Source organism: Lampris incognitus, chromosome 16, assembly GCF_029633865.1.
Source record: "Lampris incognitus isolate fLamInc1 chromosome 16, fLamInc1.hap2, whole genome shotgun sequence".
In the NCBI taxonomy this organism is placed as follows: domain Eukaryota; kingdom Metazoa; phylum Chordata; class Actinopteri; order Lampriformes; family Lampridae; genus Lampris; species Lampris incognitus.
Genome location: NC_079226.1, coordinates 33,905,154 through 33,921,513, shown reverse-complemented (window position 1 = coordinate 33,921,513; position 16,360 = coordinate 33,905,154). Strand labels below are relative to the sequence as shown.

The following is a 16,360-nucleotide window of genomic DNA, read 5'->3' as shown; positions in this document are numbered from 1 at the left end:
ACAGCCAAAAACCCCTTTGTTTCCGTAATCAAATGTAATCAGGTTTTGTTTGAACGCAGCCATTTCCCCCCCATCTCTTCCAAAATTGAAGTGCTTGCACACCGAGGGATTTTGAATGCCGCCTCCCCCGCTTATCAACGCGCCGTCTGAAAGTCTGCTGTTTTCACTCCCGCAATCAGCACCATCACAGCGAGACGGCGGTAAAAACGGGAGCGCGTCTTGGGTGTTGCCAACGCCGCCCTGTGAAAAATAAAGCGTGCCACAATCTCGAGAGCGTATCGTAATTGAAAAGAAAGTCTGTTTAGGTAGAGCTGCTTAAAGTTAAGCCTATTAACGTCTTATCAGAAGTCACAGTGCCTTTATTTACTGATTAACCCCCACCGGGGAAATGTTCCACGAAACACAAGGAGAGACCGGGATGCACTGTTCAGGCTGGTTGCTCTCTAACTCCCTTTCAGGACCTCGTGATATAAAACCCGCGTCACACGAGCGGGTCTCTAACCACATGCATTCTGACTTCTCCCTCCACTACAGACGACGGGGCTGCAGACAGCGGGGAGCTGGACCTGAGCGGCATTGACGACAGCGAGATAGAGCTGGTAGGTAGCTGATGTGAGGGGCTCGGTCACCTGGTGTTTAAGGGGGCGCGCCGAGCTTGCAGTGAGCGGGTCCTTATTAATCACCGTGACTGTTTTATGCCCCATCTCTTTTTACCACTCATGCCAGCTCCTGATTTATTCCCCTTCCTCGCATCTTAGTCATCATTTTACGCTCACAGGAGTGTGGCCCTGACACTTGCATCCCTCTCTTAGGAAAGTTTGTCAGTAACTTTGATCATTTAGAAATTATCAGTACTTTTTTTTTTTTTTGGTGGCTTTTTCCACCTTTATTATTTAGTGATAGTCGAGAGAAAGGCAGAGGAGAGAGAGGGGATGACATGCAGCACAGGACCCGGGCCAGATTCAAACCCAGGCCGCTGCGGTAAGGACTCAGCCTTATGTGGTACGTGCTCTACCAGGTGAGCCACCGGGGCGCCCCAAAAATTATTAGTACTTTTTGCATTTGCACGCAATGTCTCGCTAAACAAGAGCACCCACTAAATCCCTAAAATGCAAAGGAGTGAATGTCAATAATATTCAGTGTGGGCGGCACGGTGGTGCAGTGGTTAGCGCGGTCGCCTCACAGCAAGAAGGTCCTGGGTTCGAGCCCCGGGGTAGTCCGACCTTGGGGGTCATCCCGGGTCGTTCTCTGTGTGGAGTTTGCATGTTCTCCCCATGTCTTTGTGGGTTTCCTCCCAAGTCCAAACACATGTAGGTCAGGTGAATTGAACGTACTTAATTTTCCCTAGGTGTGAATGTGTGTGTGTGCATGTTGGCCCTGTGACGGACTGGCGGCCTGTCCAGGGTGTCCCCCTGCCTGCCACCCAGTGACTCCTGGGATAGGCTCCAGCATCCCGCGACCCTGAAAGCATCCCTACAACCCTGTGTAAGGATAAGCGGTTTGGATAATGGATGAATATTCAGTGTTAATTATCTTAAGTGTCATATACTCATAATATTCTCTGCACCATTGTACTTTATCACCTTATTTCACCTGTATAAGTCAATCCTTGTGTATATATCTGAAGATAGTTGTGTTGTATTGTTGGTATTCTATGTTAAGTAGAGAGCAATGAAACCGGAGTCAAATTCCATGTATGTGCAGACCTACACGGCCGATAAGCATGGTTCTGATTCTGATAAGACACTGCATATACATTTATATCTCCACACAGTATGCTGCACTGGGGTCAGTGTAGATAAAATCCTAAACAGAGCGTCATATTTACACATTATTCATGATTTATTGAACTATGTTTACCTTTGTGCCTTTTTTTTACTGAGCAAGTATGTCTACCATATTCTATTTACACCGCAGTAGGCAAAGATCCCTTTAATTGCTGCATTGATTTACGCATAAGAATCACTTTTAGTTAGCTGGAGGCTAAAATATGCATGCAATTGAGTTAAATGGTGTTAAGAGACATAATTTATTAAGTAAGAGAGGAGATATTCTAACATGACTAAACACTGATTTAAAAAAATACTTTTGGGGGCGTCCGGGTAGCATAGCGATCTATTCCATTGCCTTCCAACCCTGGGATCATTGGTTCGAATCCCCATTTTACCTGCGACCTGGTCGGGCATCCCTACAGACATAATTGGCTGTGTCTGCGGGTGGGAAGCCGGATGTTGGTATGTGTCCTGGTCGCTGCACTAGCGCCTCTTCTGGTCAGTTGGGGGCGCCTGTTCGGGGGGGAGGGGGAACTGGGGGGAATAGTGTGATCCTCCCACCTGTTACGTCCCCCTGGTGAAACTCCTCACTGTCAGGTGAAAAGAAGCGGCTGGCGACTCCACATGTATCGGAGGAGGCATTTGGTAGTCTGCAGCCCTCTCCGATTCAGCAGAGTGGGTGGAGCAGAGACCGGGGCGGCTCAGAAGAGTGGAGTAATTGGCCGGATACAACTGGGGAGAAAAGGGGGGGGGGGACTATGTTCTATGGTGACATGCTTGCCTGATGATGGTCCTTATTCCTCTTTGCAGTATCTTCTAGATGAGAAGGAAATAAAGATTAAGACTGCACTCTGGATGGCGGACAACCTTGACTACCTGAAGGAGCAGAAAGGTAACTATCAGGTTGCACCACGCATCATGTTCCCACAGAAGCTTTCTTCCCCGCTGCAGGTACATGCACTAATTCACCAGCCACTTTCACTGTTCAAACCATGAAGCCAAAACGTGTCTCAGCATGGAACACGGGTCTCAGAGGATGGTTGACAACCCGCTAAATGGACTGGGGCAGTAGGCCAACTTTAATGGCCTCAACCAGAATTTACAGCTTGTGACTGGTGGTAACTTTTCACCTTGCCGCATTGCTTCTACTGTGTTTGTGGTGCTGTTGCAGACTGTGTGCGCCATGGCTCCTGATGTCCTGTTTTCTTTCACAGAGAAGGAAGCGAAGATTGCGAAGGAGAAGGAGCTGGGGATCTACAAAGAGAAGAAGGTAACAGCTGTTGGGACAGGGAGACAACGCTGAACTCAGGGTGTGCCAGGTCCTCAAACAGACAGATGGGCGGTTTATTGGACAGACAGACGGTTAGACATTTAGAGAGACGGCCCGGTAGAGAAAAGATAGTCGGTTAGACAGTAGTACAAGTGGTCTCAAAGACGGACATGAAGAAGCGTCCTGGTGGCTCAACCAGATGAGCACACCCAACACGTAGGCTAGGGCCCGATTTCAGCTTTAGTTTGAGTCTGCCTCTGGACCTCTTCTGTATTTCTTTCCCTCTCTCCCACCACTTCCTCTTTCCTGTTTTTGTTTTTGTCTTGTCCAAAATACTGTCCGATGAAGTAAAAAATGCCCAAAGCCTTTCTAGAAAAGAGAGAAAGGCAGTGGACAGCAAGGGAGAGACAGACAGACTGTTGGCTAGACACAAACACACACACACACAGTAAGACAGATTGATGGACAGTCAGAAGGTTACATCAAGCGGGCGTCTGGGTAGTGTAGCGGTCTATTCCGTTGCCTACAAACACGGGGATTGCCGGTTTGAATCCCCATGTTACCCCCAGCTTGACCGTGTCTGCGGGTGGGAAGCCGGATGTGGGTATGTGTCCTGGTCCCTGCACTAGCGCCTCCTTCGGTCGGTTGGGGCACCTGTTCGGGGGGGGAGGGGGAACTGGGGGAACAGCGTGATCCTCCCACGTGCTACGTTCCCCTGGCGAAACTCCTCACCGTCAGGTGAAAAGAAGCGGTTGGCGACTCCACATGTATTGGAGGAGGCATGTGGTAGTCTGCATCCCTCCCCGGATCAGCAGAGGGGGTGGAGCAGCGACCGGGACGGCTCGGAAGAGCAGGGTAGTTGGCGGGATACAATTAGGGAGGAAAAGGGAGGGGGGGAGGTTACATCAACAGAAAGTCAGACAGACAAACAGATGCTGGGCGGACAGATGGATGCCAGGAACCTGCGTTGAGGTGTGCATGCACGTTTTTTACCCCCCACCCCCCCCACCCTCACTCCCCACTACAGGTTTTGGCAAAGTGTTGGCCCTTTGTTATGCCTAACATCTGTTCACTGGTTTTAACTAGATGGATTAACTGCAACAGAGCAGCTATCTAATGAGACGTACAGGCTTCTGACAGCACCGATCCGGCCAACCGCATGCTGCCATCTCCCTGGCAAAAAAAAATAAAACGTTAAAAAGGGAGGGAAATGTTCACAGACAAGCGCAGTTCATGTGTAACAAACGGCATCCTTTGGGGTGTGTTCATCATTCCAAATTACACAACGATTAGCATCCCTGGTCGGCGAGGGGGGGCTGTTTAGACGAATTCGTTTGTATCATTTTAGGAGATGGATTTCGGTCAAAATTCCAAAGTTGGAAATGTTTGGCCTTATAAAAAGATTTTCATGTCCAGTCTGTGAACATATATCAATCCATGAACATATACAAGAAAGTCCTGGGTTCGAGTCCCAGGCCGTCCCAGGTCCTTTCTGTGTGGAGTTTGCATGTTCTCCCCGTGTCTGCGTGGGTTTCCTCCAGGTGCTCCGGTTTCCTCCCACCTTCAAAAAGACATGCATGTTAGGGTTAATACTCCTGCCTGTGCCCCTGAGCAATGCAATGGAAAGAAGAACTGGAGTTGGTCCCCGGGTGCTGCAGCCGCCCACTGCTCCTATACAATAGGGTGGGTTAAATGCAGAGGATGAATTTCATTGCATGTATGTAGAGTGACAGTAAAAATATCTTCTAATCTACTTCTTATGTGCATGTTGCAGTCCCAACATGCACTTGGAGTGGGCCATTAGCTGGCTAACCCATCCCTGATTAAGATTGAGGTCAAACTCAATGGGGGAGTCATTGAACACAAGGGTTTCCCAATTTGGCAAGTATCAAATCCTATTTTAGATGGTACAAAAAAGATGAAGAGTGAAAAATACTGTTTTGACTTAGGTTTCTGATTAAAATAGTGACTTCATTTGGAAAGAGGCCATCCTGACTATGTGTGATTACACCATCTACATCAAAATGACTGATGTCTGGTTTATTCTGCATTTTTTTTCCACCCCCACCCCCCATGTAGCCCAGGGTCCCAAAAAAGAAACGAGACCCAATCCGGGCCAGCACTGCAGACGAGGCCATTGGGAAAATGCTGGAACAGAAAAAGATCTCATCCAAGATCAACTACGATGTGCTCAAGGACCTCAACATCAAACCTGCCGCCAGCCCGGCCCGCAAGGCTGAACCCAAGAGCGGAGCTGCTGCCAGGAGGCCGGCTCTCCGCAACCGCCGGCCTGCTCAAGTGCCGCCCAGCCTGGGCACGCCACTCAGCAGCCTGGGCAAAAGGTTGGTGGAAGAATTGCTCCAAAATATAGCTACACAGAACAGTAGTGAAACTTTACAGTATTTAATGTAATCTAGATGTGTCTGAGTGGGCGTAGACAGAGGAAGTAATTCAACTCAGTGGTCGTCCTTTCCTGAGTTTGATCAGTTAACAGGTAAGTGGAATTAAGTTTAGATGTGAAGTGTTGTACATCGATATTCTCTACTGGCAGGAAAACTGGGTGGTCACAGCAGCATTAGATTATCAAAGGCTGGGCATTCGGGTGGCGTAGCGGCCTATTCCATTGCCTACCAACACGGGGATCGCCGGTTTGAATCCCCGTGTTGCCTCCGGCTTGGTCAGACGTCCCTACAGACATAATTGGCCGTGTCTGCGGGTGGGAAGCCGGATGTGGGTATGTGTCCTGGTCGCTGCACTAGCGCCTCCTCTGGTCGGTCGGGGCGCCTGTTCGGGGTGGGGAGCGGGATCCTCCCATGTGCTTCATCCCCCTGGCGAAACTCTTCACTATCAGGTGAAAAGAAGCGGCTGGCGACTCCACATGTATCGGAGGAGGCATGTGGTAGTCTGCAGCCAGAGGGGGCAGAGCAGAGACTGGGGCGATAAAGGACACAAACAAAATATTCCGCTGTAGATATACACACACACCTTCTACAAATATCTATAAAGTTGTATTTGTGCACCCAATAATATGTATGTAGCAGGTGTTAATACAGTCAGTGCAGATTGTGGGTCAACATAGAGATATAAAATACACATAAAGTAGTGTTAAAATCACAAATAGAGACACCCCTCCTTCATATTCACAGGTTGAGGTGAATGTGCGTCTCGGCTCCTCCAGTACAGGGGAGGTCAAAGGGCAGGACAGTATATGGGAGGGTGTATTGTCCACCAGGGTGACGAGTTGACAGCAGCCACACACTAAATGCTGGTGGATGTTGACAGCGGCTCATAAATCTCCCTCCTTTATGGCGGGAAGCCAGCCATTATTCATAAGCTCCTCTCTGTTCAAAAAATGATGTTTGGCGAAAGTGGCAGGTAAATTAACACTATTGATGAAGAGCGTTCATCAAGTATGATGAAGAGCGTTCATCAAGTACTGCAAATACACAAATCCATTTTTAATCATGTTTTAATTCTGTTTGGGTCCACACACCCTCGATGCTGCAAATCGTGGAGTAATCCTAAATGTAAACAGCAGATGGTGAGTTAAGGGGAGATGGGTGGAGCACACCGGGGGGTGATGAAGAAAGTGACAGGGGTCTCTTTGGCATTACCAGCCATTCCTGCTGTCACGGGGGAGGGGTTGAAGCCCCCCGCCTCCCCTACGCTCTCGGCCAACCTTGATGTGTCGGGTTCGCCGTTGGCGGCGGCCTTGCACCGTGACGGTGAGGAGACCGAACCCCCTTCGGACGTTTCCGAGGGTGACGAGCGGCGGGTGGTGGACAGAAACTTCTCGCTGAAAGGCCGCTCGCTCCGGTTCAGTCCTCCCGCGGGATTCCCTTTTTTTTTTTCTCTCTCTCCGAGCTGTACGTTCCCTGCCAGGATTTTCTCTCCCTGGCTGTTATTCTCCCCCCGCCACAATGACACGCATTCACAGGGCTTATCCACAGCGAGCTTTTCACATGAATTTAATGGGTTTTCTCGCAGCAAGAAGAGAGAGGCTTTCTTTTTTCTTTTTTTTTTTTACTTCATCGCTCTCTGCTCAGTTTGTTCGGCGCTGGGAGAAATTGGTTTCTTGCGGCTCTGTTTTTAAACCTCTCTCAGTTAATGTTGGTTTTAAGTACCATCTTGAAGCTTTATGGGAGTTGTTTGGAAGCAGCTGTTTAGTGATTAGGGGGATGTAACCCCCCCCCGTCCCTGACCATCCCCCAACCCCTTCCTCTCTGTGGTTGGTTTAGCTGCAGTCATCTGGTTGCACTTTCCTAGGCCTTCACAAGCCCTGTCCTCTGCTGTATGATAATTTGAGTCTTTTGGTCCCAGACACACCCCGGAGTTTGACCAGTTTAACAGAGCGCCAGCATCCGTTCTCATCTAGCGAAGCAAATGTCTTTACTCTCCTCTCATGCTGTCGAAGAACACGCAGTACAAACTTCATGAGCTTGTGCGTGTGTGTGTGTGTGTGTGTGTGTGTGTGTGTGTGTGTGTGTGTGTGTGTTTATGCCTGCATCCTTGGTTGGATGTGGATGTTTGGGCACATTCAAAATAGGTCCATCCATTATCCAAACCGCTTATCCTGCTCTCAGGGTCACAGGGATGCTGGAGCCTATCCCAGCAGTCATTGGGCGGCAGGAGGGGAGACACCCTGGACAGGCCACCAGGCCATCACAGAGCTGACACACACACACACACACACACATATTCACACCTAGGGGCAATTTAGTACGGCCGGTTCACCTGACCTACATGTCTTTGGACTGTGGGAGGAAACCGGAGCAACCGGAGGAAACCCACGCAGACACGGGGAGAACATGCAAACTCCACACAGAGGACAACCCCGAGGTTGGACTACCCCGGGGCTCGAACCCAGGACCTCCTAGCTGTGAGGCGACCGTGCTAACCACTGTGCCGCCTCATTCAAAATATTCATTCAAAATAGGAAATGGGAATAAATAGGAAGATAGCCAAACACGGTCAAGTCAGTTTTATTTGTATAGCCCAATATCACAAATTACAAATTTGCCTCAAGGGGCTTTACAGCAACACAACATCCTGTCCTTAGGCCCTCGCATCAGATAAGGAACAACTCACTAAAGAAACCCTTGATATCAGGGAGAAAAAATAGGGAGAAACTTCAGGGAGAGCAACAGAGGAGGGATCTCTGTGTTGTGATAATGATGACTGATGTTTTCTCATCATGCCGTCCTTGACCTGTCTCGCGTCAGCACATATAAACCTTTTTCTCTCCTGCCTGTTAAGGGCTGTGAATGCAGCAACTGTGAACGGGGGCACAAAATTGCACCAAATTATGAATATTTGACAGGATAATGTAACAAACACTTTATCCTTCCGTGCAGGGAGTTTCTGAGCATTCGAGGTGGGGCTAAAGGGCACTCCAGCAGGTGGATTCACGAGCTAAATGATGAGCTTGTGTGACAAAAGGGTACCAAAAAAAATTTTTTTTTCAATTTCCCTCGTTTTTCCTCCCCAATTGTATCGACGCCTATGGTACCAATTTGAGACACTGGAATCTCAAAATGTTGGATAGGTTTTTTGTTTTTTTTTAATCTCCTGAAGTACAGTAGATGTGCAGTATTTTGGAAATTAGCCCCAAAAGTTTAAATGCGTTGGGGTCACTGATTAGCAGAGGCAGTTGTTGTCCATTCAAACTTGTCACGACGGCTGAATTCCCCCCAGCGTGTCTCGGAGGCAAAATTCAGCAGTGCAGCATGTGTGAATTCACTACAGCAATACTGACGGCGGACCACAGCGGGGCAGCTTCACTAGCGCTGGACTTCAGCCGCTCCGGTTGGCTCATCGGTGCAGACTGGCATATCTGTCTTCCTTGGAAAGCGGGCGTCCCCCATGAATGAGAGGGCCCATCTCCAGTTTCATGCCCCCCCCCCTTTGATGCTTCCTGAAGAGGGGCTTCAATGGGCGCGCCCTGTCCCGTGTTTCTTAAGAATGGACACGCTCCCCTGAAGCCAGTGACCAGTTTTAAATATTTCAGGTGCGTTGATGTCTAGTCGATGAATCATTGATGGCGGTGGCTGTTGTGAATCATTCATTGTTCACTTTCAGACGTTCCTCTCTTTTCCTGAATGAAGCCGCACAGGGCCGGCGGAGGTGGCTTTTAAAACTTTCCATCCACTTATCTAGAACCTGCTGAGCTTTGCACTTTGTAGTCTTACTGGTGCAACAAAACGCTCCGTCTGACCCCTGTGGCTTTTGTATTTTTAATAGCGCTAACCCCAGCCATTAGCGACAAACAAGCAAGCTAGCGCGCTCGCCGGGCAAGCCGACGGCACGATGATAATCTCTCGCTCTGTTGTCTCAAGTTAGTCGCGACGTCGGAATGTAAAAATTTGTGAAAAAAAAAAAAGAAGCAAGAAAACAGTCCCACGAGTGACCGTTGAAAGCAGAATGGACCCTTTCAGCCCGCGGCCGAGGAGCAAACCGTTGCCCCGTGCTCTGAAAAGGTTGTTGTGCTGGTTATTGAAAAAGGGGAGAGGCATGGTGTCAGGGAGACCTATGGAAGTGCGGGAGAAGGCGCGCCGACAGTGGAGCCATTGTGCCTTGTTCCCAGGCCTCGCTGTGGGGCTACACTGACGCTTTGTGCTACTGATGCTTCTGCTGCGGCCCACTCTCTTACCGACCCCCCCCCCCACTCCCCCCCCTGCCCCGGGTCCTCCTTCAGGCCTCGGCCCGCTCGCAGTGCTCGGTGGAGGGGTTTGCCCCTGAACACAAGGACCCTGCTCAATGTCAGGCTCTGCAACTGCGACACGCAGACCTCCACTTCTCTTCTCTGGCTCTCCTCCTTTTTAGCTTGGCTCCCTCCCTCTCCTCTCTTGTGTAGCCTCTCGTCCGTCTCACTCTCTCGCTCTCTCTCTCTTTCTCCACTTCTCGTTTGTTTTTCTGCGCCTGTCCTCTCGCCTCTCTTTCAGGCTCTTTCTTCCCTACTCCCTTCACCTTTTTCACTGCCCTATCGCTCTCTTTATTCCCCTGCATCCCCCTTTCAATGGAGCGCTTTTAAGCTCTCACTCTCTCTCACTCTCTCTCTCACTCTCTCTCTCTCTCTCTCTCTCTCTCTCTCTCTCTCTCTCTCTCTCTCTCTCTCTCTCTCTCTCTCTCTCTCTCTCTCTCCACTCTGTCTCTCTCTCTTGCTCTGTCTGTCTGTCTCTGTCTCTCTGTCTCTCTCTCTTGCTCTGTGTGTGTCTCTCTCTCTCTCTCTCTCTCTCTCTCTCTCTCTCTCTCTCTCTCTCTCTCTCTCTCTCTCTCTCTCTCTCTCTCTCTCTCTCTCTCTCTCATCTTGTCCCTTCTGCTCCCTGTCTCACTCTGTCTCAAGATGTTTCCCTCTTATCCTTTCCTTTCATCTCCCTCTTACTCCTGCCCACTGTCACCTCTCTCTCGGTTCACTTCAGTTCACCCTTATCCCTCATTTGCATGACAGGAGGAGACCCAGTGTTACCAGAACATTAACATGACAGTGTAGGTGGTCCCAGTTTGTAGAGATAACACATAGATACTATCTGTCCTCTTTCTTCTCTCACGGTCCAGTTCTCTCTCTCTCTAGCTCCCTTCCCGCTTTATCTTTTTTCTTTTTTGTGTCCCTTCTCCCATCCACCCTTCCTCCACCCTTAATTTGTCATCCTCTCCCCATCCCTCACTGACCTTCTCTCTCTCTCGCTCTCTCGCTCTCTCGCTCTCCCTCCCTCTCTCTCACATCTGCCTACTTGTCTTACCTAAGTTCATATTGGTTTTGTTGACGTGACAAGAGGACCGATGTTAGCGCAGGTACCAATAACACAACCTACAAAAATTAACCGATAATTAGTAATTGATTAACAGTAATGAGAACGTGTTTACTATATAGCTGAAAAATTCTTTTCAGTATCAGTTTAATTTAGCAGTCCATTTCAGTTAGTGACAACACAAAACGTTGTTGTGGATGGCCTCAGTAGAATGAACATTTCTATTGCTCAGTTTGTTTTCGTGTTTCTCTTTTTGCCCTCTCACGCAATCTCTTGCTCTCGCTGTCTTTACATTTTCCTCCTCTTTATCTCTCTCTCGCTCTCTCTGTTGTCCTCTGCCTCTCATCCTCTCTACTCTGACTAACTTCGTCCTCAGGGAATGTCCCCTAGCCCACCCCACCACCTCCACTCCCACCCCCACCCACACGACCACAGGCCTGCTCCACTCAGTATACTTACTGCCTTTCAGTGCACAGGCCCTGTGTACGCTGTCTCTCTCTCGCTCTCCTGCCTCCCTTCCCTCCTAGTCTCCTTCACTCTCCTTCCCCTCTCCTCTCTCCAGCCCGCCCTGCACCTCCTCCAGCCAGCTGCCAAACAGACTCTCCCTGTTCCCTCCATCCTTACTGGAGGATGGAAAAGCACTCTTCCAGAAATAGCCCCGATAATTGCCCTCCAGTGTTTCACCCCCCCCACACACATACTCTCCGTCTCTCTATCTCTGTCTATTTGCTTCTCTCTCGCTTTAATCCTTCATCTACCCCCTTCTTTGCCCATTCAAAGCATTTTCCTTCTCTTTCCTTTTTAAAGAACTTCTGTCACTTTTTTTTTTTGGCGAGGGAGTGAATTCCTGACTGCATTTTTCTCTCCGGGGGAAAGGGGAGATGGTGGGGTGGTGTCAGTGGCTTTTGGTCTGTGTTGGTTTTTCAGAAATGTAAATCTGACCCGCAGAGTTGGTCGATGCCTAGAAAGGACTGGAGAGCTGAGCACTTCCTGTGGCCAAATGGTAGCGCTGCCACCGCCTCCGCCTCCGCGGGGGAGAGCTTCAGTCCCTCTTTGGAGCAGGTGTTACAAGCAAGCCGAGCATTCACCTGTCCATTTATGAAATGCGAGGACAATTTATTCAATTTTTGTCTAATTTTTAGTTAGCTACAATGCAGTTCATACATGAAGGGAGCCAGAAGGGGCAGTGTGCTGTTTTACAGTATGTGTCATATTTTCCTGCTCAGCACAATTGAAGAGGATGTTTGTTTTGTTTTTTTATATGACCAGCTGTGTCAGTGGTGTGTAATTTGTCTGTGGTTTGCAGCCCCTCCCTTCAGCCTGTGACAACCCCCCCCCCCCTGTCCACCCTTCCTACCCCAAAACCTCCAAAACTGTGACCAATGATCCTTTCGAGGCTGATTGAGGCCCATCTTTACAAGAGCAAGCTAGTGCAGAGGCAGACAGGACAGACCCGACACACTGCTAGAACCCCCCCTCCCCCCCAAGACACGTGTATACACACACACACACACACACACACACACATACACTCCAGCACCACCACACTGGTACTTACCGCCAGCCCAGCTATCCCAAACAACGTGACACATTTCACCAAGAAAGCCTTATATATCTCAGAAAGCAAGCATTACTCATAGAACTTTAATCAGTTAACACTTTTTTAAGAGCGATGATTTACAAAAACAAAGTGGTTTTTGGTCAATCAGGCCGGAGCATTGCGAAGCAGGAATGTAACGTAAGCAAATAAAAGAGGAATTTACTCAATAAAAGGGGATAAAATGGGAAATAGAGAGGATAAAACAGATATAACATGACATAAAAACCAAGTCTGTATGAAAGGTCTTTGAAGCGAAGGGCAAAAGTGATTGGGCCAGCCTCGGTTCTTTGGGTCGGTTGGTCTTAAATCTACAACCCTAACGAAATGAAGGGATGAATTCGCATGTAATATATGTAGATTCGACTTTACACGACATGGTATAAATAGATTTCACAGACCCTAGGGTCATAAAAAGTCCCTCAGTAAATTGAAGACCATGGAAAATTTCAGTTCAAGTGAGAAAATGAAAAGGCCCCATTAGAAAAGTGTCATTCAACATTAGCAATGTGTTGTGGATGTTATGGCTAATAATAACTGACCACATTTATCTGTAAATGAAAAAAATGCTCTTTGGTATTTTGCTTCATAATGTAAGTGATCATCTCATTTTTTGACTGTGAGCAGTGGCAGAACTGAAGGATTATGGGTGCTAGTCCTTTAGCTACCATCTTAGTGCTCTGTCCGTTATCCTCCATTTCTTGTCTGTATGGGAAGACATGTTGTGCCAACCTGGACTCAAAGCTATTAGCAAAGGATGAGCAGGCCTGTGAAAGTTTCTCTTCCAAATCTGAAGGTTAATCAAGTACATCCCACATACTGATTTTGATAAACTTGTCTTATGTGTCTATAGCTTCTTCCTTTTTCAAGAGCAGCCAGCAGTCTATGCACAAATAATAACTAAAAATTTTCATAATTTTTTTTTTGCCCCCCCTCCAGAAAAACCCAGTTGTGTTTATGGGGTTAGGCAGGGTCGTACACTGAGAAGAGGCAATAGCGGCTGCAGCTCTCCCTCGGCTGCCTTTTCAAGCGGCTTCCAATGGACAAACCTTTGTTCTCGCGGCGCCTTGCTCCGGTGAGAGCTGGAAATGTTGAGGGGGAGACTCTAAAACTGGGCCATTTGGAAGACGTCCTTTTTTTTTTTTATCCGCGGCTTAGGCATGAAACCCTCAGCCAACCCCGGAACTGTCGACACTAAAAAGAGTCGATATTATTGCGGTAGTTCACATCCTCACGGGGTCCTAGCCTAGCTTAACAGCTGAACAGGCTCCCTGGGGCCACCAGGCCGGATTGTCTCGGTCAGCAAATGTAGCTGTGCCAGCGTTTACCATGCTAACTCAACAGCATTGGCTACCACCACCGGAACACAATGAACTGCTCCTCTTATGGCACCACCATATCTCCGTTGTTAAGTCGGTCTCCACATTTTGAAACCCTACATGATATATTATATATTTTTCCCCCTCCCTGCTAAGTTTTATTGACACCATCCCCCCCAGCTATTGCCAGTTGTCAGCCACTGGCTAAACGGCCTCCCTCAATCGCCTTTTCAGCTCAGGCTTAGTCTCATTGGCAGTAAGCTGATTAGGAACGAGCCACTAAACCCGGCAGAGACTGATAGCCTAACAGAGGAGAGAGTACAGTGTAGCAGTGGATAAATTGGGGGGAGGGGGCAAAGTGGGGAAGACAGACAGTAAGAGACAGACTGACTTAATGGATAGAGAGACAGACGGAGCAAGCGAGGGGGCAGGCGGGAGGAAGAGATTAATAAACGAGAAAGAGAGAGTTTGAGAGAGCTAACGGTAACATCATTTGTGGTTCAACCTCTATAAAGGAGGCCAGGGGGCTGAGAGTCCTAAGGTATTAGTGGTGCAGGTAGAGATGGAGAGAGGGAGGGAGATGACGGGTGACTCACAGTATCTGTCCTCATTTGATCTCTCACAGAAACGAAGGAGTTGGGAAGATGGATAGACAAAGAGTGAGCTTGTGTGTGTGTGTGCGCGCGTCAGGGTCTGACAGGCATCAAAAGTAGAGATGAAGGCATCAGACAAAGTATGTGTAATGGCCTACAAGTACATGATGTCTTTATCTGACCATGCATTCAAGTTTGTGCAAGATTTTTGACAACTGACTCCCGATGGGTTTGGGTCGGATGAACCCTCAAAACCTTGTGCACCAAACCAGAATGAAAAAATGCTCCACCCTTGTATAAATTAGAGAGAGGGAGGGGAAGATTGGTGGAGAAGTAAAGAAAAAGGTAGATCAGTCTTAGGTAGTCGAAGATTATCATTAGTTTTGGGACGCAAACACAAATCCATCTTATTTGAAATAGGTTATTTTCCTCAACATGTTTACCATGCCGGTACAACGTGATGGAGCGTTAACTCCATTGATCGTGTCATGTGTTACAATCTTTCCTTTGTCACCACATTAACATCAAGATGCATAGTGTAACATAATAATAATAATAATAATAATAATTAATAATTAATAATAAGGCACTAAATCTATATAGCACCTTTCATATGAGAAACAGCTCACAATGGTTTCCATTTAAAAAACTAATTTAAAGCAAACAAGTAGGAAAAAAGAATACAATAAATATTCAGTTTAAAAGTGCAACAGAGAATGAAAATTAAACAATTTCAGAGCATTTAACAATTTCAGAGCATTTAAGATAAAAGTGAACAAAAAGTTACAACAAAGAGATGAATGTGAAAAAAAGCACAATAGGTAAAACTCTTAACGGCGTAAAAGGTGATACACATGGGAGGATAAAAGGCACTTTTGATTAAAACCCAAATCAAAGAGAATTGTTTCAAGCCTCTGTTTGAAGACGAGCTCGTCTCTCTGATACGTTCAGGTGGTATACGCCACAGTTTAGGGGTACAGTTAAGAAAGGATGTGTGCCCAGTTTTCTTTTGGGTGCAGTTGTGACAGACAAACAAACCAGCAACGAAGGAACTGGGAGCTCGTAGAGGACCCTCACGTCCTCATGCAGGACCTGGTTTAAACACAAACTTAGGATGTAAATATTAAAGAGATTATTATAGTATAATAGATAATATTAAAGTTCAGGGCGTGGGTTTCCGCCGTGTGCTCTGGTTTTCCACAGTCCAAAGACATGTAGGTCAGGTGAATCGGCTGTACTAAATTGTCCCTAGGTGTGAATGTGTGTGTGAGTCAGCCCTGTGATGGACTGGCGGCCTGTCCAGGGTGTCTCCCTGCCTGCCGCCCAATGACTTCTCTCAGGGTCACGTGATACTTGAGTAGGCTCCAGCATGCCGTGACCCTGAGAGCAGGATAAGCGGTTTGGATAGTGGATGGAAGGATGGATGGATGGACGCTTTGTTAGCAGAGTAAAAGGAAATGTACTTCAAGCGGGAATGGAGTGAGAGAAAGTAGAATACTGACGCGTACAGGGGTTGTAATTTTCTTAGCGTGACCTCTGAGATTAAACCTATAGTGTGGAAGTTTTGTCGTCCCCTACAGGCGGTGATAATAATTACTTCTCTTCTTTCAGCGCTCTCCAGAGAGGAAACGCTACACCAGTGGTTATCAGTATTTGTCCTCACCGTCGATCGCCTTCTTGTTTTGTCTTTAATCCTTCCTCTGAACATCAGGAGCATCAGAAATTTTCTTGGACACTTCTTGGGTTTTTCTGCCACAGCTTCCAAGCCCGGAAGCTTTCTGGCAGAAAGCCCTGAAGGCAAGCGAATTGGAGGCATTCGAACACTTTTGCCACATGGAAGTAGTTCAGCTCTGGCCAAGCGATCGTTGCTGGCTGACGTAAAACGTATCACTACGGATCACCTCCGGTGCGCCAGCGCGGGAATGTTGCTCCAGACACCAGATATAAAACTCCTGTACACTGCGAAATACAGAGAGGTGTACCTGGTGGTGTTAGACTTAATCGTCATTGTGTGAACTTGTCTGGCAAGGGCTTGAATGTCGCGGACATTTATTTCTATCT

At 47.9% G+C, this 16,360-nt stretch overlaps 1 protein-coding gene across 1 annotated transcript in view; it reads left to right on the top strand.

Annotated features, from left to right (window-relative positions):
• LOC130125913 (transcription factor IIIB 90 kDa subunit-like) overlaps positions 1-16,360 on the top strand; it is a 130,165-nt gene that overhangs the window by 87,564 nt on the left and 26,241 nt on the right. The window contains exons 12-15 of the mRNA XM_056295259.1: positions 535-599; positions 2,583-2,664; positions 2,987-3,042; positions 5,122-5,384. Coding sequence (XP_056151234.1) covers positions 535-599; positions 2,583-2,664; positions 2,987-3,042; positions 5,122-5,384 — 466 coding nt within the window. The remainder of the gene's footprint in view (positions 1-534; positions 600-2,582; positions 2,665-2,986; positions 3,043-5,121; positions 5,385-16,360) is intronic.